Consider the following 24,612-nt stretch of genomic DNA (forward strand, 5'->3'; position numbering starts at 1 on the left):
TTGACTTCCGTGCAGCAATCTACAGTTGTGTAATGCTTCTTTTGGTCACACAGCCTTTTGTCCATCACAGGACACGGGAAGAATGGTGGGTTGCCAGAGAGGGTCAGTCACTTGCATCCCTCAGTAAGGAATGAATATCTCCAAGTGAAACAGAAGTGAAGAAGATTACTGAAAAGCAAGAATTGAAGCTGCTACAGAAAAACATTTGGCCAAATGAATAAACAACACAATACAGCAAAAGGTATCCAAAATGAAAGTTCTGCACACCATTAAAGGAGTAATTATATTTCAAAAATTTGTTTTTGTTGCATCCCTCAAAGTGACTCAGTGCATTTACATTGAAATAAAATTTTAAAAACACCTTGAATTTATATAGCATCTTTAATGTAACCAAACATCCCAAGGTAAAAACAAAAAGCTAAAAGCTACTGCGGATGCTGAAAATCCAAAACAAAATAAAAACAGAATTACCTGGAAAAACTCAGCAAGTCTGGCAGCATCGGCGGAGAAGAAATCAGTCAACGTTTCGAGCCCTCATGGCCCTTCGGCAGAACTGAAGCATAGTTTCAACAAGGGAGAAATATAAATTGGTTTAAGGTGGGTGGGGGGGAAGAGACACATTGAGGGTGTGGTGTGGTGTGGTTGCATCCCAAGGTGCTTTACAGGAGCTTTATAAAGCAAAATATGACACTGAGCCACATAAGGAGATATTAAATTGGTTAAAGAGGTAAGCTTTAAGGAGCATCTGAAAGAAAATAAAAGAGAAGTGGAGAGGTGAAAAGATTTAAGGAGGGAATTACAGAGCTTAGAGCCTAGGCAGTTGTAGGCACGGTCACCAATAGTGGAGTAATTTTTTTAAATTCAATCATGGGGTGTGGGTATCGCTGGCTCGGCCAGCATTTATTGCCCATCCCTAATTGCCCTTGAGAAGGTGGTGGTGAGCTACCTTCTTGAACTGCTGCAGTCCATGTGGTGTAGGTACACCCACAGTACTGTTGGGGAGGGAGTTCCAGGATTTTGAATCAGCAGTAGTGAAGGAACAGCGATATATTTCCAAGTCAGGATGGTGAGTGACTTGAGGGGGACTTCCAGGTGGTAGTGTTCCCAGGCATCTGCTGCCCTTGACCTTCTTGATGGTAGCGATCATGGGTTTGGAAGGTGCTGTCGAAGGAGCCTTGGTGAGTTCCTGCAGTGCTCCTTGTAGATGGTACACACTGCTGACACTGTGCATCAGTGGTGGAGGGAGTGAATGTGTTGTTGGAGCTGCACTCATTCAGGCAAGTGGGGAGTATTCCATCACACTCCCGACTTGTGCCTTGTAGATGGTGAACAGGCTTTGGGGAGTCAGGAGATGAGTTACTCGCTGCAGGATTCCTAGCCTCTGACCTGCTCTTGTAGCCACAGTATTTATATGGCTAGTCCAGTTCTGTTTCTGGTCAATGGTAATCCCCAGGACGTTGATAGTGGGGGATTCAGCGATGGTAATGCCATTGAATGTCAAGAGGTGATGGTTAAGATTCTCTCTTGCTGGAGATGGTCATTGCCTGGCACTTGTGTGACGCGAATGTTACTTGCTTGTCGGCCCAAGCCTGGAAATTGTACCTCTTGTTGCATTTGGACATGGACTGCCTCAGTATCTGAGGAGACATGAATGGTGTTGAACGTTGTGCAATCATCAGCAAACGTCCCCATTTCTGACCTTATGATGGAAGGTCATTGATGAAGCAGCTGAAGATGGTTGGGCCGAGGACGCTACCCTGAGGAACTCCTGCAGTGATGTCCTGGAGCTGAGATGACTGACCTCCAACAACCACAACCATTTTCCTTTGTGTTAGGAATGACTTCAACCAGCAGAGAATTTTTCTCCTGATTCCCATTTACTCCAGTTTTGCTAGGGCTCCTTGATGCCACACTCGGTCAAATGCTGCCTTGACATCAAGGACAGCCACCCTCACCTCACCTCTGGAGTTCAGCTGTTTTGTCCATATTTGAACCAAGGCTGTAATGAGGTCAGGAGCTGAGTGGCCCTGGCTGAACCCAAACTGAGTGTCAGTGAGCAGGTTATTGGAAAGCAAGTGCTGCTTGATAGCACTGTTGATTACCCCTTCCAATACATTACTGATGATGGAGAGTAGACTGATGGGACGGTAATTGGCTGGGTTGGATTTGTCCTGCTTTTTGTAGCCTTTTTGACATACTTGGGCAATTTTCCACATTCCAGAGTAGATGCCAGTGTTGTAGCTGTACTGGAACAGCTTGGCTAGGGATGCAGCATGTTCAGGAGCAGAAGTCTTCAGTACTATTGCCGGAATATTGCCAGGGCCCATAGCCTTTGCAGTATCTAGTGCCTTCAGCCATTTCTTGATATCATGTGGAGTGAATCGAATTGGCTGAAGACTGGCATCTGTGATGCTGGGGACCTCTGGAGGAGTCTGAGATGGAGCATCCACTCGGTACTTCAGGCTAAAGATTGTTGCAAATGCTTCAGTCTTATCTTTTGCACTGATGTGCTGGTTTCCCCGGTCATTGAGGATGAGGATATTTGTGGAGCCTCCTCCTCCAGTGAGTTGTTTAATTGTCCACCACCATTCACGACTGGATGTGACAGGAATGCAGAGCTTAGATCTGATCCGTTGGTTGTGGAATCGCTTGGCTCTGTCTATTTCTTGCTGCTTATGCTATTTGGTATGCAAGTAGTCCTGTGTTGTAGTCTCACCATGTTGGCACCTCATTTTTAGGTATGCCTGGTGCTGCAACTGGCATTGCCTCCTGCACTCTTCATTGAACCAGGGTTAATCCTCTGACTTGGTGGTAGAGTGGGGGATATGCCAGACCATGAGGTTACTGATTGTGGTTGAATACAATTCTGCTGCTGCTGATGGCCCATAGTGCCTTATGGATGCCCAGTCTTGAGTTGTTAATTCAAATTGGTGATGTTCAAGGGGCCAGAATTAGAGGACCGCAGGCTATCTTGGAAGATTGTGGGGTTGGAGGAGATTACAGAGATAGGGAAAGGTGATGTCCCGAAGGAATTTGAAAACAAGAGTGAGAATTTTAAAATCAAGATGTTGCTTGATCAGGAGTCCATGTAGGTCAGCGAGCACAGGAATGATGGGTGAATAGGACTTGATGCATGTTTGGACTTGGGCAGCAAAATTTTGGATGAACTCAAGTTTATGGAGAGTGGATGCCGGCCAAGAGTGCGGTGGAATAATCAAGTCTGGAGGTAACAAACACATGTATGACAGTTTCAGCAGCAGACAAGCTGAGGCAGAGGCCAAGACCATAGAGTCCCTCTGAGAGTGACCTATTTTCAGTAACAACTTACTGTAAGTGGTAACACAAGTTAATGTACCAGCAACTGTTTTCAATTCACACACATATCTGGATATATAAATATATTGATATTCAAACAGTAAAGCATCAGGTAGAGCCGGGTTAATGTCACAAAATATTTCCTTTACAGCAGACAGAATGGGCAGACTTTTCCCAGGCTATTAAAGCTCAGCTTGGGGGTGGGGAAGGTTGGGAAAGTCCCGGATAAGGACATCAGTTCAGGATCCCAACATGATTCCACTCTCTTCTGGCTTTCCCAGTAGCAGCTTGTGAGTTCAGGGGGAACCCTCATGGTCTGGCAGGAAACCAATTGTGGTAGTTTAAAAGACAATCAAGAGCCTTTTTAAGCATTTAACCTTCTTTACCAACAGCACGGTTTATACATTGTGTCTGCAACTAACCAGGTAAAAGAAGGTGACTGTGCACAGTGGGAAGTCATTGTAGAGTGAAACTGACCTGATATAGCAGTATAAAGGGTGCAACCTGCAAACCTGTGGTCAGTTACAGTAAAAGGCTTGCACTGATAGTGAGTTTAGACTGAAGGTACTGCACCTGATTTCATTGGGTACTACAACTTTGTGCAACTTGTACTAAGTATCTTCTTGGAGACCTTTAAGGGTCATCCCACCGTGTTGCCTCTATCATTGGGTCTACATATTCTGAAGTTGGTTCGACCCCTGAGGAGATCATTTGCAACTGCATGGAACAGAAGGGATAGAGACAGGGCTACAACTCAAAGGAGGTGATATTTCCCAGCATTGCGTCCATAAGCCATGGGTCAGCTTCCTCGACCTCACTGAGCAGCAGTGTCTCTGAAGGTTCAGGCTCTCTTGCCAGGTGGTCACTGATCTCTGCAACCTTCTGAATAAGAGGAGCAAGTGACTACCCATTGTCCATGATTATCAAGGTGACCATAGCCCTCAATTTCTTTACACCTGGATCCTTCCAGGGCTCAGCTGTGGACATATGTAGGATCTCGCAACCTGCAGCCTACAACCACATCAGCCATGTCACCAATGCTTTATTTGAGAGAGCTTCCAACTGCATGAGCTTTGGGACAGATGAGGTCAGTCAAACCAAGAGGGCTGTCAGCTTCGCTTCCCTTGCAGGATTTCCACTGGTCCAGGGAATTGTAGACTGTACCCATGTGGCAATCAGGGCATCATCAGAAAAGCTAGGAGTATTTGTCAATCGAAAGGGCTCCACCTCTTCAATGTGCAGCTCATATGTGACCACCGCACACAAGCATAATGCAACTGTGTGCCAAATGTCCAGGGAGCTGTCATGACATGTTCATCCTTTGGCAGTCTCAGGTTCCACAGTTCTTTATATCTCCAGACAGCCTCGGTGAATGGTTCCTGGGGAACAAGGGATATCATCACAAGGCCTGACAGATGACTGCAGTGAGGAGCCCCATTGGCTGTGACCATTGGCCATTGACTTGTTCAAAATGAGGTTCTGTTGCATTTACTGATCTGGAGGAATCCTTCAATACTGCCCAGCAAAGATATCCTGGATAATAGAGATGCATTGTGCCCTGTACAACATGGCACCAGATGAAGGTAGAGGGCACCATCGTCCATAGAGGAGGAGCATCCTGAAGTGCTGTTGGTGCCTGCAGCCACAGACACGCCTGCCCAAGACGGGCATCACAGCCTCAGTCAGACAGGCTTCAGTTTACATGTTTGCTTGCAGCATTGAAATCTCCCCATGACAACCCCTGCGCAAAGCTCTTCCCTACAGACTTGCATCCACCCATTACTTTCACAGCCGTACCTCCTCATCAAAGCGCCTCAAGACATTCACCAGCATTTAACTGACCAGGGTCCATGAGGAATCCTACGGAATAGACAGCATGACAATAAGCAGTTCACAAAAAACTAATTCCTTTGTTCAAATAAAGAGCATCAGTAAAACACTAACTATGTAAGAAGCGCCCAAGTGGTTTCCTTTGTGCACCTAAGAATTTTTCCTTGTACATTTTGTATTACTTCTACATGGTGCCACTGGAGGCAGGCTGCTCATTTCCCTTTCTGAAGGATGAGGTGCTGTGGCAAACACCCTCTGGGTTTTGGAGAGCCTGTGAAGGAACAGACTCCAACATTGGGACAGGAGGCAGCTTCTGCGTCTCTGACTGAGGGAACCAGGGCAAGGGCCATGAAGTGGGAAAACATTAAGGAGGCCCACCCTGCGATCAGCTCTTTCTCCATCTTCCCTCTCAGGGCTCACCTGCATTTCTCTGATAACCAAGAGCTGGAGAGCATTTAGCTGCAGTTGAGTGTGGAGTTCAGTCACTAAAGTGATTTTTGACCAATGCTGTGCAAAGTGGCAGTCAGAATGTGCACCCCATTGTTGTGGGCCTGCATGCAGGACAGGCATGTCATGTCTGATTCTCCATTCAGATGGCCACTCTTTCAATGGAGGTGATCATCAGCACAAATGTCTGAGACATCAGGACATCCATGCTAGAGATTGACTCTTTAATCTCTCTGCAAGGGTGCGCACAGACCCTGGAAATTCTGACAGATGCCCGCACCTTTGCCTCTGCTGCTCCACAACCATTTAATGAATGACCCTCAGAACTCAGCGGACTTTGGAGTCCCCTGAGCCCTCTTGCATAGATTCTCCATTGCTGCCCGTGTCTCTAGCACCTGCTGATATGTGATGTGCTCCTCAATATGTACCACACTATCTAACTGAGAGTCTGTACCCACCGAGGTGTGTTTCTTCGCTGGGGGGGGAGTGTGCAGGAGCCATTGTGACATTGCATCCTCAGAGTGCTGGTCCTCCTCTGAGGCCTCCACGAGTTCATCCCCCATATCCTCCACCAACTCCAGAAATACACCTGTGAAAAATGAAAGACTGGGGCCCAGATTTTGGTCCCCAGGTTGGGTTCGCCGAGTTGGAAGATTTCCTGGCTTGCCGAACCCAATATTTAAAAATGCCTACCTGCAGTTCGGATTTTCAGTCGGAGGGTGGGGAGATGTGGGGGCGTGGGCTGAAATAGAAGTCAAGGCGGACGACACTGGAACAAATGCAGAGGTTGCCAGGTGCGGAGGTGGGCTGGGCACAAGGCCTGACTCTATGTTCTGGCAATGTATTTAAATAAATAAAATAGTAAAAAAGAAAACATCTCTCAAGCCCTCATCCCCCACAAAGTCCCTAAGCCCCATCCATGACAACCTATGCCAATCCATGCCCCCCCCCCCCACCTGCTTCCTATGGCCCCTCACACCCCTATGGTAACTTAGTTCCCCTCTACCCACCCCTCATTGCTCCCATATTCCCATACCAACTTAGTGCTCCTCTACCCAGCCCCATTGCCCGCATGCCTCTATGTCAACTTAGTGGCAGCTCATGACAACTCATGCCCCCACACACCACCCTTTTCCCTTAGCCCTCCATGCCAACTCAACTAGTGTGCTTGGACAGTTCCTTGACAGGTTTGACACTTTCTGGACAGCTTTGACACTTCCTAGACAGCTCTTTGACAGCTCTTTAGCAGTTAAATGACAGCTGGACAGTTCCTCGACAGCGGGACAGCTCCTTGACACCTCTAGTGAGTTTGTGTGCAAAAAGTGCATAATCATGTTCACTTTTAACAATCCCCAAGGGCACCACACCTCTCACAAATGTGTCCCAGGACCCTATCCAAATGGGTACCTTACCTCTCCAGGGGGGTACCCTGACTATCCAAACATATTAACCAAGTTCAGACCTCCTCTTACCTGTTTTAATCTGCACAGTCCGATTCCACTCTCCTGTTCTTCCAAAATCCCACATCAGCGGGTGCAGCTGGTGATTTCAATGGCCAGCAGCCTCTGTGAATTGCACATGCGTGAACCCTGGCTGGACTCCAGTCCTGCCACCGTGAAGATGGGAAATGCCAGGTTCAAGGACTTAGAATTTTTGGCTATTTTCGGGATTTTCACCACAACAGGAAATCCGGGCCTGAGTTAATGCCGAACCCAGATGAAATAGGGTTCCAAGTTAGCTGGTGCATAATATGACATTTAATGCGTTGGTGACATCAATTCAACATGAGTGATATCAATTCAACATGAGTGACAGTTAAATGTCAATTGGCAGTATGATATCTAATGTTGTCACCAGGTCTCTGGGCCAACCCATCTCTTCACTGGCAATAGGGAAAAAACTACTTGACCTCGTCCTCACCGAACTACCTGTTGCAATGTGTCTGTCCATGACAGTATTAGTAAGAGTGACCACCATAGAGTCTTTGTGCAGATGATGTCCCATCTTCAGATTAAGACACTCTCCATCATGTTGTGTGGCACTACCACCTTTCTAAATGGAATGGACTCAGAACAGATCTAGCAGCTCAAAACTGTGCACCCATGAGGCACTGTGGGCCATCAGCAGCAGCAGAATTGTATGTCACAGTGCAGAAGGGCATGCCAGGAGCAGCATACCTAAAACTGAGATGTCAAACTGGTGAAGTTACAACACAGGGCACATGCATGCTAAACAGTGGAAGCAGCAAGCTATAGACAAAGTTAAGTGATCTCACAACCAATGGGTCAGATTAAAGCTCTGCAGTCCTACCACATCTAGCTGTAAATGGTGGTGGACAATTTAATGACTAACTTGAGGAGGAGGCCCTAAAAACATCCCCATCCTCAATCCTGGGGGAGCCCGGCACGTCAGTGCAAAAGTCAAGGCTGAAGCATTTTCACCATCTTTAGCCAGAAGTGCCATGTGCATGATCCATCTCAGCCTCCTCCATCATCACAGATGCCAGTCTTTAGCTAATTCAATTCACTCCATCAAGAAACAGATGAAGGCACCGGATCAGCAAAGGCTGTGGGCCCTGACAACATCCTGGTTCTAGTACTAAAGGCTTCAAGACCAGAACTAGCACACACACCTAGCCAAGTTGTTCCAGTACAGCTACAACACTGGCAACTACCCGACAATGTGAAAAATTGCCCCAATATGCCCTGTCAAAAAAAAAGGGCAAATCCAATCTGACCAATTACTGTCTACTCCCGATCATCAACAAAGTGATAGAAAATGGTGTCATCAGTGCCATCAATTAGCACTTACTCAGCAATAACCTAATCACCGATGCACAGTTTGGGTTCCTTCAGGGCCACTCTACTCCTGACCTCTTTACAGCCTTGGTTCACACATGGACAAAAAAGCCGAATTCCAGAGGTGAGGTGAGAGTGACTGCCCTTGATGTCAAAACAGTATTTGGCCGAGTGTGGCATCAAGGAGCCCTGGAAAAACTGAAGTCAATGGGAATCAGGAGAAAACTCTCCACAGGTTGGTTCAAACAGAAAAATGATTGCCGTTTTTGGGAGCCAATCATCTCTGCTCGAGGACATCGCTGCAGGAGTTCCTCAGGGGACAAACATCTTCAGCTCCTTCATCAATGACCCTCCATCCATCATAATCTCAGAAGTGGGGAGGTTCGCTGATGATTGCACAATGTTTAATACCATTCGCAACTCCTCAGATACTGAAGCAGACCGTGTTGGCTTTCAGCAAGACTTTGACAACATGCAGAGCTTAGGCTGATAAGTGACAAAGAACATTTGTGCCACACAAATGACCATCTCCAAAAAGAGAGAATCTAACCATCTCTCTGTGACATGCAATGGCATTACCATCACTGAATCCCCCACCATCAACATCCTGGGGTTACCACTGACCGGAAATTTAACTGGACCTGCCATATACGTACTGTAGCTACACCTTCTGACTCCCCAAAGCCTGTCTATCACCTACAAGTCACAAGTCAGGAGTGTGATGGCAAACTCCACACTTGCCTGGATGAGTGCAGCTCCAACAACACCATTCAAGATAAAGTAGCCTGTTTCATTGATACCTCACCCATTACCTTAGGCATTCACTTCCTCCACACTGCACAGTGGCAAGCGGTGTGTACCATCTACCAGATGTACTACAGCAACTCTCAAAGCCTTCTTCAACAGCACCTTCCAAACCCGTGACCTCTACCATCAGAAGGAAAAGCGCAGCAGATGCATGGGAACACCACCACCTGCAAGTTCCCCTCCAAGACACACACTTGATTTGGATAGTGAAGGAATATATTGCCATTCCTTTGCTATCACTGGGTAAAATCCTGCAACTCCTGACATGTGTACCGCCATGACATGAACTGCAGCGGTTCAAGGCTCATCCCCACTTTCTCAAGGGCAATTCAGGATGGGCAATAAATGTTGGCCTTGCCAAAGATGTTGAAATTCCAAGAATGAATAGAAAAAAATGGGGCCACCTTACCAATCCACATGCCTTCCTCCTCCACCTCTTTCCCTGTGCACTTTTTCTTGCAATCACTGTTGCCATGGTGAGTCCTGCCGGTGTCCTTTTAAATAGAAGACTTCATTGCTGCATTAGGGGAATCATCCCAACCATCCTCCCTGATTGGACAGGGGAACCAGGAGTCAGGCTGCCAATCAGTTTGCTCTGGGAAACAGCAATCACAAAACACACAGAGACTCAGGTTCCTGGCTCAAAAATAGTCCTGCCATTCTGGCAAGGACAAGGTGAGAAGATTCTGCCCAGTGTCTCCCCTGCACCTCCTCTCACCGATTACTCCAATTACATTGGAGGGAACACATAGGGTGGACTGAACAGGCAGAGAGATCACACAAGATTTCCTAGCCCCTCAGTAATGGATGCAGCGTACATGAGAAAGAGAAAGAAAATCTCCAGTAATGGATCTTGTGTGTTTGGGAGAGTGGAACAGGTTTGCGGTTGGAAGGGGATGAGCTGCTGTGTCAATGGAGACTCAATATATTCTTTTAATGCACAGTAGGGGTATTTAGGTATGTTTTCTTTTTTATGTTTCCCTATGTTATGTTTTCCAGTTCCCATAAGTTCAAAATAATCACATTTTGTGACTCAAAATTCTGGAGCTTCATCAAGAGTATTTCTTACAGCTCTCCATATGGCTGGTGGACTGATACATTGTTGCTCAGCACCTGACTGCAGTGCTGCAGTAAATGTGGCACCCTACACGTACCTTATCAAAACAATTAGTTCTAGCTTCCTAGGATATTAGTTCCTGGGATATTACGAATAATATAACTACCCTTTTTCTTTAAAAAAAAATGTTTATAATTAAACTACATTTAGAGTCTGTTATACCTTGTTTTCTTTTCTCAAAATATTATTCACACTATTGCTTAGGTGGTAGGATGTTGTGCCTCCACCTTGTAGATTTGGCATTCAACACTCAGTGGTGAGTTGGTATGCTGTGTGTGTGTTGCTCCTGAGTTGTGCTTGATGTTGCTAATGTTGTCACTTGCAAGTGATGATGTTATGTTACACAATTTGTTGGTGATGTTGTTAATGTTGTCTCACTGGTTAGCGATGTTGTTGGTGTTGTTTATGATTTTTCCTGCTTTTTCAGCTCAGGTGTAGATTGAATATGGATTCCATTCCTTGTCATTTGATGCTGGTCTCACTGGTTTTGGTCTCAATGGAGTCTCAGCTTCACCAGCAACTTTTGCTGGGTTCCAGGTTTTCATGATTGGATCCAGTACATGTACTGTTTGTCCTTTTATCAAAATCAAGAATAGTATCTCAGGCAGGGATTTAGCATGCTTGTTGAAGTGTTGACCTCCATCTACCTGTGCATCAGTGAGTTGTTATCTGACTTCCTCCTGGTCACTTGGAGGGAATGTTTTGCTTGGCAGAATTGTCTTATTCTTTCTTCCATTCAACAGCTATGCAGGAGATTTCATGTTAGCCTTGAGAGGTGTAGAGCGGAGTGACAATGAAGCAAGGTTTGGGTCTTCCTTTGTCTCTCGGCATTTCATGAGGGTTCTCCTGACCATCTGGACATGTCTTTCTATAAACCCGTGTCCCCATGGCTAATATGACGCTGAGGTGATGAAGTTGAACCCATACTGTTCAGCGAATTCCTTAAATTCTCTGGAGGTGAATTGGGTTCCATTGTCATATGTAATTCTTTCAGGAAGCCCTTGCTCGGTGTGCTGTTGAGATGATTGGTGCAGCTCTCAAATCTTTCTTCTTTCGGATAAAAGGGAACTTTGAGTAGTAATCTGCAACTATGAGATACTATTCTTGATTGTGTGAGAAAAATTGAACACACATCTCCAGCCAAAGCCAAATCATTGCATCCACTGATATGAATTTCAAAGCCTGAGGCAGGAACCAGGTGAGCCTGTTGACAACTTATCAAGATTGAAAAATACGGCCAGAAAATGTAAATTCAAGGATACTGATGAAAACTGATAGATCAGCTCATTTGGGGCACTGCACACCATGAAGTGCAAAAAAATTTGATTGGAAATTGACGGGGTTAAACTGTTTATACTTCAATGCAAGGTGTATTACAAACTAGGTAGACGAGTTAAGGGCACAGGTGGACACATGGCAGCAGGATGTCATTGCTATAGCGGAGACCTGGCTAAAGGAGGGACAAAACTGGCAACTTAATATCCCTGGTTATAGTCTTCAGACACGATAGGAGATTAAAAAAAAGGAGGGTGGGGGGTAGCACTAATGGTTAAAGAATCAATTCCAGTGGTGAGAAGGGATGATATACTAAATGGGTCAACAAACGAGGCTTTATGGATTGAGTTTAGAAATAAAAAAGGGGCAGTCACACTACTGGGAGTATACTGCAGACCCCCAAATAGTGAAAGGGAGATAGAAGAACAAATATGTAACAAACTTTTGCTTGTAAGAACAAGAGGGCAATAATAGTAGGATACTTCAACTATCTGAATATCAACTGGGATTCAAACAATATAATGGGCACTGAGGGAGAAAAATTCATGCAGTGTGTCCAGGAAAAATTTTTCAACCAATTAGTGACAAACTCAACAAGAGGAGATGCAATTCTAGACCTAGTCTTGGGGAACGAAGAAGGGCAAGTGGGTGAAATGACAGTTGGCAACCATATCAGGGACAGTGATCACAGTTCAGTTAGATTTAGCATTACCATGGAAAAGGACAGAGATAAGGCAGGAGTAAAAGTCTTGAACAGGGGGAAGGCAAATTTTGCAGAAATGAGAAGGCAGTTGGCTGAGGTGGACTGGACAGCATTGCTGGAGGATAAAACGGTGGAAAACCAGTGGGAAGCACTAAAAAGCGAGATCCTAATTATACAAAGTAGACATGTCCCCTACAAAAGTAAGAGTGGTACTATCAAATCTAGACCTCCCTGGTTGTCTAGAGGAATACAGGGGAAGATCAAACAGAAAAAGAAAGCGTACAATAGGCACAAAGAACTAAGCACTGCAGATAGCCTAGACGAATATAGGAAGTGCAGAGATGAAGTAAAAAAGGAAATAAGGAAATCAAAGAGAGGGCATGAAAAAAGATTAGCAAGTAAAGTTAAAGATAACCCAAAGATGTTTTACCAATATATTAATGCTGAAAGGTTAGTTAAGGAAAAAGTGGGACGTATCAGAGATGAAGATGGAAACTTGTGTGTTGATTCAGAGGCTGGGAGAAAGGTTTTGAATAAATATTTTGTCTCCGTGTTTACAAAGGAAAGGGAGGATGTAGATTTAGTAGTCCAGGAGGAACACTGCGAGATATTGGACGGGATAGTCATAAAGAGAGAGGAAGTACTCGAAGGGTTGAAATCCTTGAAAATTGATATGTTACCAGGGCCAGATGGATTGTTTCTGAGGCTGCTGAAGGGAGTCAGGGAGGAGATAGCAGATGCTCTGAGGATGATTTTCGGATCTTCACTAGATACAGGGAGGTACCAGAGGACTGGAGAAATGCAAACGTAGTTCCATTGTTTAAAAAGGGATCAAAGGAAATGCCAAACAATTATAGGCCAGTTAGTCTTACATCGGTGGTGAGCAAATTAGTAGAAACAATCCTGAGAGATAGGATTAACTGTCATGTGGAAAGGCATGGACTAGTCAGGGATGGTCAGCATGGATTTATTAAAGGAAGGTCTTGCCTCACAAATTTGATTGAATTCTTTGAGGAAGTGACATGAAGGGTTGATGAAGGTAGTGCAGTGGATGTTGTGTACATGGGTTTTAGCAAGGCATTTGACAAGGTCCCACATGGCAGATTGGTCAGGAAAGTAAAAGCTCATGGGAATCAGGGTAATGTGGCAAACTGGATAAAAGGTTGGCTTTGTAACAGGAAACAAAGGGTAATGGTCGATGGATGCCCTTGTGAAAGTTGTCTCAAGTGGTGTTGGGACCCTTGCTGTTTGTGTTATATATTAACGATTTGGACGTGAATGTGGGGGGCACGATTGGGAAATTTGCAGATGACACAAAGATTGGCCGAGTAGTGGATAGTGTAGAGGATATCCACAATCTCCAAAACGATATAGATGGGTTGGTGGAGTGGGCGGTAAAGTGGCAGATGGATTTTAACATAGAGAAGTGTGAGGTCATACATTTAAGGAGGTCAAACAGTTATAGGGACTACACAATAAATGGGAATATACTAAGAGGGGTAGATGAAGTGAGAGATCTTGGCGTACAAGTACACAGGTCCCTGAAGGCAGCAGTTTCAAGTAGACAAGGTTGTAAAGAAGGCATATGGAATGCTCTCCTTCATTGGCAGAGGTATAGAATATAAAAGTAAGGATATAATGTTGGAATTGTATAAAACACTAGTGAGGCTACAACTGGAGTATTGTGTGCAGTTCTGATCACCACATTACAGGAAGGGTGTAATAGCTCTGGAGAGAGTGCAGAGGAGGTTTACAAGAATGTTGCCAGGGTTAGAAAAGTGTAGCTACGAGGAGAGATTGGATAGGTTAGGGTTATTTTCCTTAGTACAAAGAAGGCTAAGAGGTGACTTTATTGAGGTGTACAAAATTATGAGGGGAATAGATAGAGTGGACAGGATAAAATTGTTTCCCTTGGTGGAGAATTCTAGAACCAGGGGACATAGATTCAAGATAAATGGCAGAAGGTGTAGGGGTGACATGAGGAAGAACTTTTTTACGCAGAGGGTAGTGGGTGTCTGGAATTCGCTGCCCAAGTTGGTGGTAGAGGCAGAAACTCTAAACTCTTTTAAAAAGCACCTGGACCTGCATCTTAAGTGCTGTAAGCTGCAGGGCTATGGGCCGGGTGCAGGAAGGTGGGATTAGGAAGGGCACCTGGGTGCCCTCGGGCTGACATGGACAAGTTGGGCCGAATGGCCTCTTTCTGTGCTGTAACTTTTCTCTGGTTCAATGGAAAGGACAAGCTCACAATCGCAGACTTTGGATACTGACAGAGCACATGAAGCCACGAGTAGACAGATGAAGACGCTGACTACCCAAATGCCAGCTTTCAGTTGAGTCAAGAGATGTGCAAGATGTGGACAACCAGAGTAAACACGGTGGGATGGCAAATATGGAGCCCCTTGAATGTCAAGAAGCTTACAGGGTAAGGTAATGCAGAAAAGGAAAGCTTCTGTAAGACATCAAGAACTCAAAACTACAGAAAGCTGAAAGGAGTATAGAAGGTGGAGGGGTGAAATCAAAAAGGAAATTAGGAAAGCAAGACGAGGGCATGAAAGAATATTGGCAAACAAAATCAAGGAGAACCCAAAGATGTTTTATCAATACATTAACAGTAAGAGGCTAACTTAGGAAAGAGTAGGGCCCATAAAAGACCAAATAGGTAACCTATGGGTAGAGGCGGAGGGTGCAAGTATGGGCCTTAATGAATACTTTGTGTTTGTCTTCACAAAAGAATGCAGACATTGTAGTTGTGGAGGAGTGTGAAGTATTGGATGTGATAACCATAGGGAGAGGGGAGTAATAAGGGGATTAGCATCCTTAAAAGTGGATAAATCTCCAGGGCCAGATGAAATATACCCCAGGTTATTAAAAGAAGCCAGGGAGGAAATAGCTGAGGATCTGACCATCATTTTCCATCCTCATTGGATACACATGTGGTGCCAGAGGATTGGAGGTCTGCTAATGTTGCACCTTTGTTTAAAAAGACAGCGAGGGATAGACCGAATAATTACAGGCCAATTAATCTGACCTCAGTGGTGGACAAATTATTGGAATCAATTCTGAAGGATAGGATAAATTGTTACTTAGAAAGGCATAGATTAATCAAGGACAGTCAGTATGGATTTGTTAAGGGAAGGTCAAATCTGACTAATTTGACTGAATTTTTTTGAGGAAGTAGCAAGGAGGATTGATGAGGGTAGTGCAGTTGATGTACTCTACATGGATTTTAGCAAGGCTTTTGACAAGGTCCTACATGGCAGACTGGTCAAAAAATAAAAGCCTGGGGGATCCAAGGGAATGTCGCAAGCTGGATACAAAATTGGCTCAGTGGCAGGAAACAAAGGGTGATGAGTGTTTTTGCGACTGGAAGGCTGTTTCCAGTGGGGTTCCAGAGGGCTCAGTACTAGGTCCCCTGCTTTTTGTGGTATATACTAATGATTTGGACATAAATGTAAGGGGGAACGATCAAAAAGTTTGCAGACGACACAAAAATTGGCCGTGTGGTTGATAGCAAGGAGGATAGCTGTAGGCTGCAGGAAGATATCAATGGACTGGCCAGGTGGTCAGAAAAGTGACAAATGGAATTCAACCCAGAGAAGTGTGAGGTGATGTATTTGGGGAGATCAAAACAAGGCAAGGGAATACACAATAAATGGGAGGATACTGAGAGATGTAGAGGAAGTGAGGGACCTTGGAGTGAATGTCCACAGATCTGTGAAGGTAGCAGGACTGGTCGATAAGGTGGTTAAGACTACAATGGAATTCTTTCATTTGTTAGCTGAGGTATAGAACATAAAGCAGGGAGGTTATGCTGCAACTATATAAAACATTAGTTAGGCCACAACTTGAATACTGTGTGCAGTTCTGGTCACCTCATTACAGAAAGGATGTAAATGCATTAGAGAGGGTACAGAGGAGATTTACGAGGATGTTGCTAGGACTGGAAAATTGCAGCTATGAGGAAAGATTGGATAGGCTGGGAATGTTCTCCTTGGAACAGAGGAGGCTGAGGGGAGATTTGATTGAGATGTACAAAATTGTGAGGGGCTTGGATAGAGTGGATGGGAAGGGCCTATTTACTTTAGCAGAGAGGTTAGTGACTAGGGAGCATAGATTTAAAGTGATTGGTAAAAAGGTTAGATGGGAGATGAGGAAAAACCTTTCCATCAAGAGGGTTGTGAGGATCTGGAACTCAGATGCCTGAAACAGTAGTACAGGCAAAAACCCACAACTCATTTAGACGGTATCTGGATATGCACCTCAAATGCTGGAATTGAGATTAGGATGGGTGGCTCGTTTTTCAGCAAGCACAGACACGATGGGCCAAGAAATTCACACAACCATTCAGATATGGTGCTGCTCCTGGTATGCTCCTCTACATTCCTCATTAAACCAGGGATGTTTTCCTGCCTTAACGATAATAGTAAATGAGGGATATGCCAGGCTCTGACATTGCAGGTTGAGGTTGAATATAATTCTGCTTATGGCCCACAGTGCCTCATGGATGCCCAGTTTTGAGCTGCTAGATCTGTTCGGAATCTCTTCCATTTAGCATGGTTGTAGTGCCACACAACAAAAGCAGCATGTCCTTAAGTGTGAAGATGGGACTTTTGTGTCCACTCGTATCAATTCTGTCACAAACAGATGAAGCTGAGACAGGTAGGCTGGTGAGGATGAAGTCAAGTAGATATTCCCCCCGTTGATTCATTCACCACATGCCAGAGGCTCAGTCTGGCAGATATGTCACTCAGGACTTGGCTAGCTTGGTCAGTGGTGGGCTACCAAGTTACTGTTGATGATGGACAATCACCACCCAGCGTACATTCAGTGCCCTTACTGTCCCCAGTACTTGTTCAACATGGAGGAGTACTGATTCATTAACTGAGGTAGGTGGTAAACTGCAGGAGGTTCCCTTGCCTATGCTTGATCTGATACCTTAAGACTTCATGGGGTCCAGAGTAAATGTTGAGGACTTCCAGGGCCGCTTTGTCCTGATCTTATACCACTGGGCCACCACCTCTCGTTGGTCTGTCCTGCCGGTGGGATAGTACATACCTAGGTATGATGATAGAGGAATCTGGAACATTGGCTGTAAGGTGATTATGACTATGTTAGGTAGTTGCTTGACTAGTCTGTGGGACATTGAACCCAATGTTTAGGTTGATGCTAAGTGCTTTTTAATGTGTTCTATTCTTATGGTACTTGGTTGCTCTGATTCGATACACCCGAAAGGCTTTCTAGGCTATTTCAGAGGGCAGTTAAAAGTCAACCACAATGCTGTGTACACATATGGATCAGAACAGGTAAGGCTGAATGATTTCTTTTCCTAAAGGATATTAGTGAATCAGATAGGTTTTTACAGCAATCTATTTGTTAAATGGGCACCAATATTGATTTATTAATTCCAGGTTTATTTAGCTAACTGATTTTAAAATTCTCCTGTGAGATAGTGGGAATTCATGTCTCTGGATCTTTCTTCTCGATTTCTAGCCCAATAACATAACCACGATGTTAACATAACCTTGTGCTTGGGCTTTTTAAAGACAGGCATAGAGTACAAGAGCAAGGAAATTATGAGTAACCTTTAAAAAAACTGGTTACACCTTAGCTGGAGTATTGTGCCCTATTCTGGGAATCATGCTTTAGGAAGGATTTCAAGGCTTTGAGAAGCTGCAGCATAGATTGTATCAGGCTTGAGGGGCTTAAGTTAAGTGAAGAGTTGAGGGAGGCTGGGATTTTTCTCCTTGCAGCAAAGAAGGTAAAGGGGAGATTTAATAGGAGCTCTAAATTATGGATGGCTTTGATAGAGTAAATACATTTTCACTGGCAGGAGGATTAGTAACCAGAGGTCACAGGTTTAAGACGATATGTAAAAGAATCAGCAAGGAAGATGAGAATGGTGGTCATGGCAGATTTAGTGGTAACTTTCAAAAGGCAACTGGGTAAATATTTGAAATGTAATACTTGCAGGGCTATGGTGAAAGAGCGGGGAGGTGGGGCTAACTTGATAGTGTTTTCAAAGAGTTGGCACAATCATGATGGGCCGAATAGCCTCCTTCTATGCTGTATGACTCTATGAATTTAACAAGTAAAGATTTATATTAATGAAAACTTAATGTAGTGGGAGATTTTGCATAATAAAACTGAATTGGAGTTTGCATTTTAGCTGAATGTAATAATTCTATTATACACAAGTACCAAAGGATTTAAAGAATAAAAGGTGAAATCAATTTATTAATGTCCACAGGAAATAAATGTCACCTGTTTTAAACGGTGACATGGCACAAAACAGCTCCTTCTCAAACACTTCACATAAAGAGATAAATGATATGCTGTGAGACAATAGCGGCCCTCAATATTCTAGGTCCTACCAACCAAAAAAACAAAATTAATACAATGAAGGCTAATAGATTGCATTCGTTCAGTTCTTTGCATTCCTTTTGCCCTTATATACTCATTGAAAAACAAAGCTCACCAATGTATTCAGTATTTTTACACTGGTCTGTAACACTTGTTTACAATATGGCACAGTATCCTAGATTACAGTTTAAACAGGCTTCAGCAGAACACCTTGCAATTACTCACTCTAAACCACCTATTCAAAAGTTGAGACACTCATGTTTAGATGATAAAGGCTTTTCATGCTGGGTTTAACAGTTGATTCACTCAGTCTTCTCACTTTCTAATTCAACAGCCTGATAGGTCATGGACTTTTCCTACCCATCTCTACTGTGTCCCAAGTTTTCAAAATATAGCACAATAGAAATTACACTCTTGTACAATATCTGAGTGCAGTTGAAAGTCTTTTGCCATGGCTCCACAGATAACACAAACATCAGTGAAGTCTTGCTTCTTAGTCTGAATAATTCATAAGCATGGATCTTTTCTTCTTCACACTATGGCACATATTCTCCAGTACAGGCTAGAAGTGGTCATCTGCGATTTTATGTCAATTTGTGATGGGATTATAATGGCATCTCCTGATACGACTTTCGATACTTCCAGCAAACATCTGGAATTGGGAAAGATTAAAATGGGCATAAGAGGTGTCAAACTGAGCTAAGCTTGACAAGGCCACGAACTGAATCCTCGTGCATTGAATCCTGGGTGACTGCATTCAGGACATGCATCGTGTGGCTATGGGTAAGAGGGGTACCTGGGGTGAGCATTCCAGGAGGTGATGGAGCCTCTTCTGGTGTAAGAAAGTGGTGACCTTCACATGCTTCCTTTAGTGGCATTGTATCTGTTAATATGGTTTCCGTTGCAAGGTTTGATGTAGACGGTGGAGGTGTTGGTTGCCCAAGAGTCAACGTGGCACACGGAGAAGAAATTGTCATTTTCCCAGGGAGAGGGGGCTCTTCATTGGTTGGACTTGACTCACTCTGTAACAGCGGTGTGGCTGCAGCCTGCAAAACGAATTTAGTGCTCTGAATGCATTGGTCCTGATCACACTGCAGCATAAATGGAGAACAGACGTACGGAGCATCAGAAATATGGAAGATGTATTATAGTGACACATGATGAGAAAAGAATGGGGGAAAAGAATGGGAAGAAAATTAGTAATTATGCTGAATACATGTGAAGCACAATTACATTGCAAATTTGGGTAAACATGCATGACCTTAGACTTTATTCAACAACTTTTTCCTTCTATTTTTAAATGAGAAAGCAATATAATAAATTGCACTGCAAACACAAGGACATGTGTGGAACAGAAACTGTGATGCTTTCGAGAAGTGGATTACTTCCACTGATGCAGATAGTTACAGGACAAATATAGAAAACCACAAGAATCGCTATTATGCCCATTGACCTCTATGCCTCAACAGTCAATGAAACCAATTTAATTTTAAACATAGATTCACTTGACAAAGTCATGCCATCAACACGCAAATAAAACATGGGTGGAGGTGCTGAAATTCATCTCCAATATGTAAATCCTACTTTGTATGCGCACCTTTTTTTTGCATAAGACTTATTGGCAGGAATAACTTGATTCTCTGGATGCTTAATGTGATAGTATTGCAGGTCGCTTAAATGATTATTCTTGACAAACATACAAATTGGACACCCAGCAAATGCATGGATTACAAAATGTGTCATTCCCTTCTGTAAGCATGGTCTTCCTAAGTCTTTGATCAATGTTTAACCTCCATACAGAAGCAAACAGGCCATATCCAATCAACATTGTCTGGGATATGGTTACTTTAAGATTCAGATACCTTACTAGAGCCACATAAGTCATGAAAAAATTAATTTTAACCTGTTCCAACAGATACAAATAGGTTTCTATGAGAGTTAAAACAGCTGTGGGTGCATCACTTACTGCCGTCAGTCAGGACACAGGATGTGCAGGTATCCACCTGTATCAGGTGGCGACATTATTTAAATTGGGATCCTAATCATATAGACAGGACTTCTGCTGTGATTTTAGGAGGGCACAGCAAAACAGGCGCTAATAGTTCTCGCCAGGAATCTGGGTAGTACATGAAGCAAGAAAATATTTAAAGGGGTACTTTTGATTTTTTGGATACAGCTGGAAACAAACCGATCTTATTCCAGAGAACATTAGACAAGTGTTGGCTTTTCTGAAGCATCACAACCTTTTATAACCTGTAACTACTCCTGATAATGGAAGCAGTTGCTGCAACACCTAAAGTTGTAGAATGGGCATGTAACTGGAAATTGAATTTCAATAAAAACAAGTGTGAGATGTTACATTTTAGTAGAAAGAGTAAAGAGGCCTAACACTGCTTGGATAATAATAGCATTAACGGGGTGGAGGAATAAAGGGATCTAGAGGCACAAGTACACAAATCACTAAAAGTAGCATGGTAGGTTAATATGGTCATTAAAAAAAAAGTGCAAACCTAACACTGGGGTTCATTCTAGATGGAATTGAAAAACAAAGGAGATATGCTAAACTTGTATAGAACCTTGGTTAGACCACACTGGTATACAGTTCTAGCCTCTATATTATGAAAAGAATATCAAGGCACTAGAAAAAGTGCAAAAGATGATTCACAAGAATGATATCAGGACTGAGACGATATACTTTCCAGGAAAGGCAAAGCAGGCTGGGGTTCTTTGTTCTGGAAAAGGAGGCTGAGGTGACTAACAGAGATCTGTAATATTTTGAAGGGGGTTAGGGTAGGTGTAGAGAAAATGTTTCCACTTGCCGTGAGACCAAAGTTGGCAGCCATTAATATAAAATAATCATCAAAATATCGTCTGGGGAAATCAGGAGAAACTTCTTGACCCAAAGAGTGATTGGAAGGTGAAACCTGCTATTACAAGGAGTAGTTGAGGCAAATGGCATAGATGAATTTAAGGAGAAGCCGGATAAACACATGAAGGGAAAAGGAGCAGAAGAATATGCTGATAAGGTTAGATGAAGTATGATTGGAGGAGGCAAAAGTATCTCATAAGCATAGACCAGTTGGGGCGAAATGGCCTGATCATGTGCGGTACATTCTATCTGAATGGTGGAGGAAGAACAATAAGGGTAGCACAAAGGCAAGGAATCCAAGAAGCTGCAAGAGGGGGTTGCAGAAGGACTGTTGTGAAGCAGGTATTGGTAGCATACGGAAAGCGGAAGCAAAGTTGCCCATAACCTCCAAGCAGATGTATAGAAACTGGGTGACTTGCCATAATTGCACTGAGGAACACAGTTTTAGGAAGCTTTGGTTAAGTTATCGAGATTGTTCCTGACCTGTGTTAGCTGCTGCAGCCAGACCAGGGGTCCACACCAAGAGGTGGCCTTCAATGTCACAAGGGCTCTGACTTTCTTGTCAGGTTATTCCAAGCTGCAGCAGGTGACATGCACACATCAACCAGTTGGCGAAGTCCTACCTCAAACAAGTAATAGACACTATCTTCTGTAAGGCCATGTAGGAGCCAACATGAGCTGACTATTGGCTCTTGCAGCCTTGAGAGATTCCTCCTAGGATAGGAAGTCATAGATTGCATTCAAAAGTCACCATGAGTAAGCAGCATTCATGAACAAGAGGTTTCATTTGCTAAAGGCCAGATTGCAACAGATCATTCTACATGAATAATGCAGATCTGTTTTTGCTCTCTGGAGAAATACCACGATGTTGCTATACTGTGACAAAGCATAGTGTCCCCATTTTTCCAACAGAACCAGCTGGTGCATGGAATACCGCTTGATGATAAGGCTACCCAAGAGCTACCTGTATGATAATGCCACTACGCAACCTGCACCTTTTCACTGAACAGTGATATCACAGAGGCCCAGGAAGTACTAAATGAAGCAGGTTATTGGGATTCTGAAACAGAGGTAGCCCTGGAATGCATGGACTATTGTCCATGGTGGTGCTCTGCTGCATTCTTCACAATCCCTCCATTCAACAGGGATGGACCCTGGAGATTGAGCTGCAGGGAACCTGGACAGGACTCTGGTGAAGAGATGGATGAGGGAAGCTGCCAATTAGCAACTCTCAAACTAAGTGTTTCACTTGTAATACAGTCTCCCAATTCTGCCGAGACCCCTCCTCCCTAATATTTAGCCCAGTCCTTCCACTCTCATAAGACAAGTACCACCTGACAGTGCAAACTCTGCAGCTAATATTGAGCCAATATGCACACAACCACAAAGCCCTACTTTTCTTTAACTCACTAAACAAATAAATATTTAACCAGGCATTAGCATGTTGATTTCTTTTGAGAGCTTCTATATGGTGTTGCCCATGTGGTTTCAGATTTGCTGTTGGAAGGTTGTTCTTGTTCTAATGAGAGCATTGAGGATCTCAGTAGTGGGCGACCTCTCACTGTGGCCTGTAGACTGGCCCATCTCAGTTGCTGTAAGAGCGGGCTGGTCCGGCTGAATTAGTGACACCCAGGTACATACTGAATAAGTCTGATAATGGCGCAAATGCCTCAACATGCTGCCTTCTGAGAGAGGGCAGCACGTTCAGTCCCCACTGCCATAAGAACTGATGCACTTATGTCCCTCCATCAGAAGCAACAATTGTTATCTATTTGGGATGTGTGTTGGCTGTTTGAGGCCTGGTTCTGATGGCTAAAGAATCAACATTCTCTCAGGCTCTAAGATAAAAGCAAAATATTGCAGATGCTGGAAATCTGAAGGAAAAACAGAAAATGCTGGAAAAACTCAGCAGGCCTGACAGCATCTGTGGAGAGAAAAACAGAGTTGATGTTTTGAGTCTACACGACCCTTCTTCAGAGCTACAGAGAAGTAGAAATGTGATGAAATTTATACTGTTTAAGGTGAGTGGAGCAGGTGAAGCTGGATAGAAGGTCAGCGATAGGTGGAGGCAAAGGAAAGATTGACAAAGATGTCATGGACAAAAAGACAAAGGGAGTGTTAATGGTAGTGTTAAGGGCTAAAGAAGGTGCTGATAGTGGCATAAAGATAAGAAAGCAGAATGTGTGAATAGGAGAACAGGGATAAGCACTCTGAAAAGAACAACATGAACAAGTAACAGAAAGCCCTTGTGGGGGTGGGGTGGGAGGAGGGGGCACTAGTGGGGAAAAAAGGATCGAAAATGGGATAAAAAGGGATGAAACAATAAATAAAAATAAAAAATGAATAAAAATAAGTGGATAAAAAAGATTAATTTTGAAAAAGGGGATAAAAAAAGGGGTGAGGATGGAGGAGAGAGTTCATGGTCTGAAGTTGTTGAACTCAATGTTAAGTCCGGAAGGCTGTAAAGTGCCTAATTGGAAGATGAGGTGCTGTTCCTCCAGTTTGCGTTGAGCTTCACTGGAACATTGCAGCAGGTCAAGGACGGACATGTGGGCATGAGAGCAGGATGGCGTGTTGAAATGGCAAGCGACAGGAAGGTCTGGGTCATGCTTGCAGACAGACCAAATGTGTTCTGCAAAGCGGTCACCCAGTCTGCGTTTGACAGGTCTATGGTCGTCAGGGCTCTCAACCATGTCCGACTCAGCCCCTGCGCCTCTGCCCTCACACCTTCCTCTCCCTCCCAGAACCATGATAGAGTCCCCCCTTGTCCTCACCTTTCACCCCACCAGCCTCCGCAATCAAAGGATCATCCTCCGCCATTTCCACCAACTCCAGCACGATGCCACCACCAAACACATCTTCCCTTCATCCCCCCATCGGCATTCCGCAGGGATCGTTCCCTCCGGGACACCCTGGTCCACTCCTCCCCAACACCTCATCCCCTTCCTGTGGCACCTTCCCATGCAATCGCGGAAGGTGCAACACCTGCCCCATTACCTCCTCCCTCCTCACTGTCCAGGGGCCAAACACTCCTTTCAGGTGAGGCAGCATTTCACTTGCACCTCCTTCAATTTGGTCTACTGCATTCACT

The 24,612-nt window shown here is 44.1% G+C and overlaps 1 protein-coding gene across 5 annotated transcripts in view; it reads right to left on the bottom strand.

Annotated features, from left to right (window-relative positions):
* Positions 1-18,506: 18,506 nt before the first annotated feature.
* The window catches only part of zdhhc14 (zDHHC palmitoyltransferase 14), a 233,197-nt gene continuing 227,091 nt past the window's right edge, over positions 18,507-24,612 (bottom strand). For 3 of the 5 annotated variants that reach the window (XM_078556850.1, XM_078556852.1, XM_078556853.1), the window contains one exon: positions 18,507-19,743. In XM_078556850.1, the coding sequence (XP_078412976.1) occupies positions 19,342-19,743 (402 nt within the window). In that variant the 3' untranslated portion in view covers positions 18,507-19,341. Of the gene's footprint in view, positions 19,744-20,618; positions 20,769-24,612 lie in introns of all 5 variants that reach the window. The other 2 variants (XR_013578667.1, XM_078556851.1) reach the window with 2 other exon arrangements.

This window comes from Cetorhinus maximus, chromosome 14 (assembly GCF_964194155.1).
Source record: "Cetorhinus maximus chromosome 14, sCetMax3.hap1.1, whole genome shotgun sequence".
In the NCBI taxonomy this organism is placed as follows: Eukaryota; Metazoa; Chordata; class Chondrichthyes; order Lamniformes; family Cetorhinidae; genus Cetorhinus; species Cetorhinus maximus.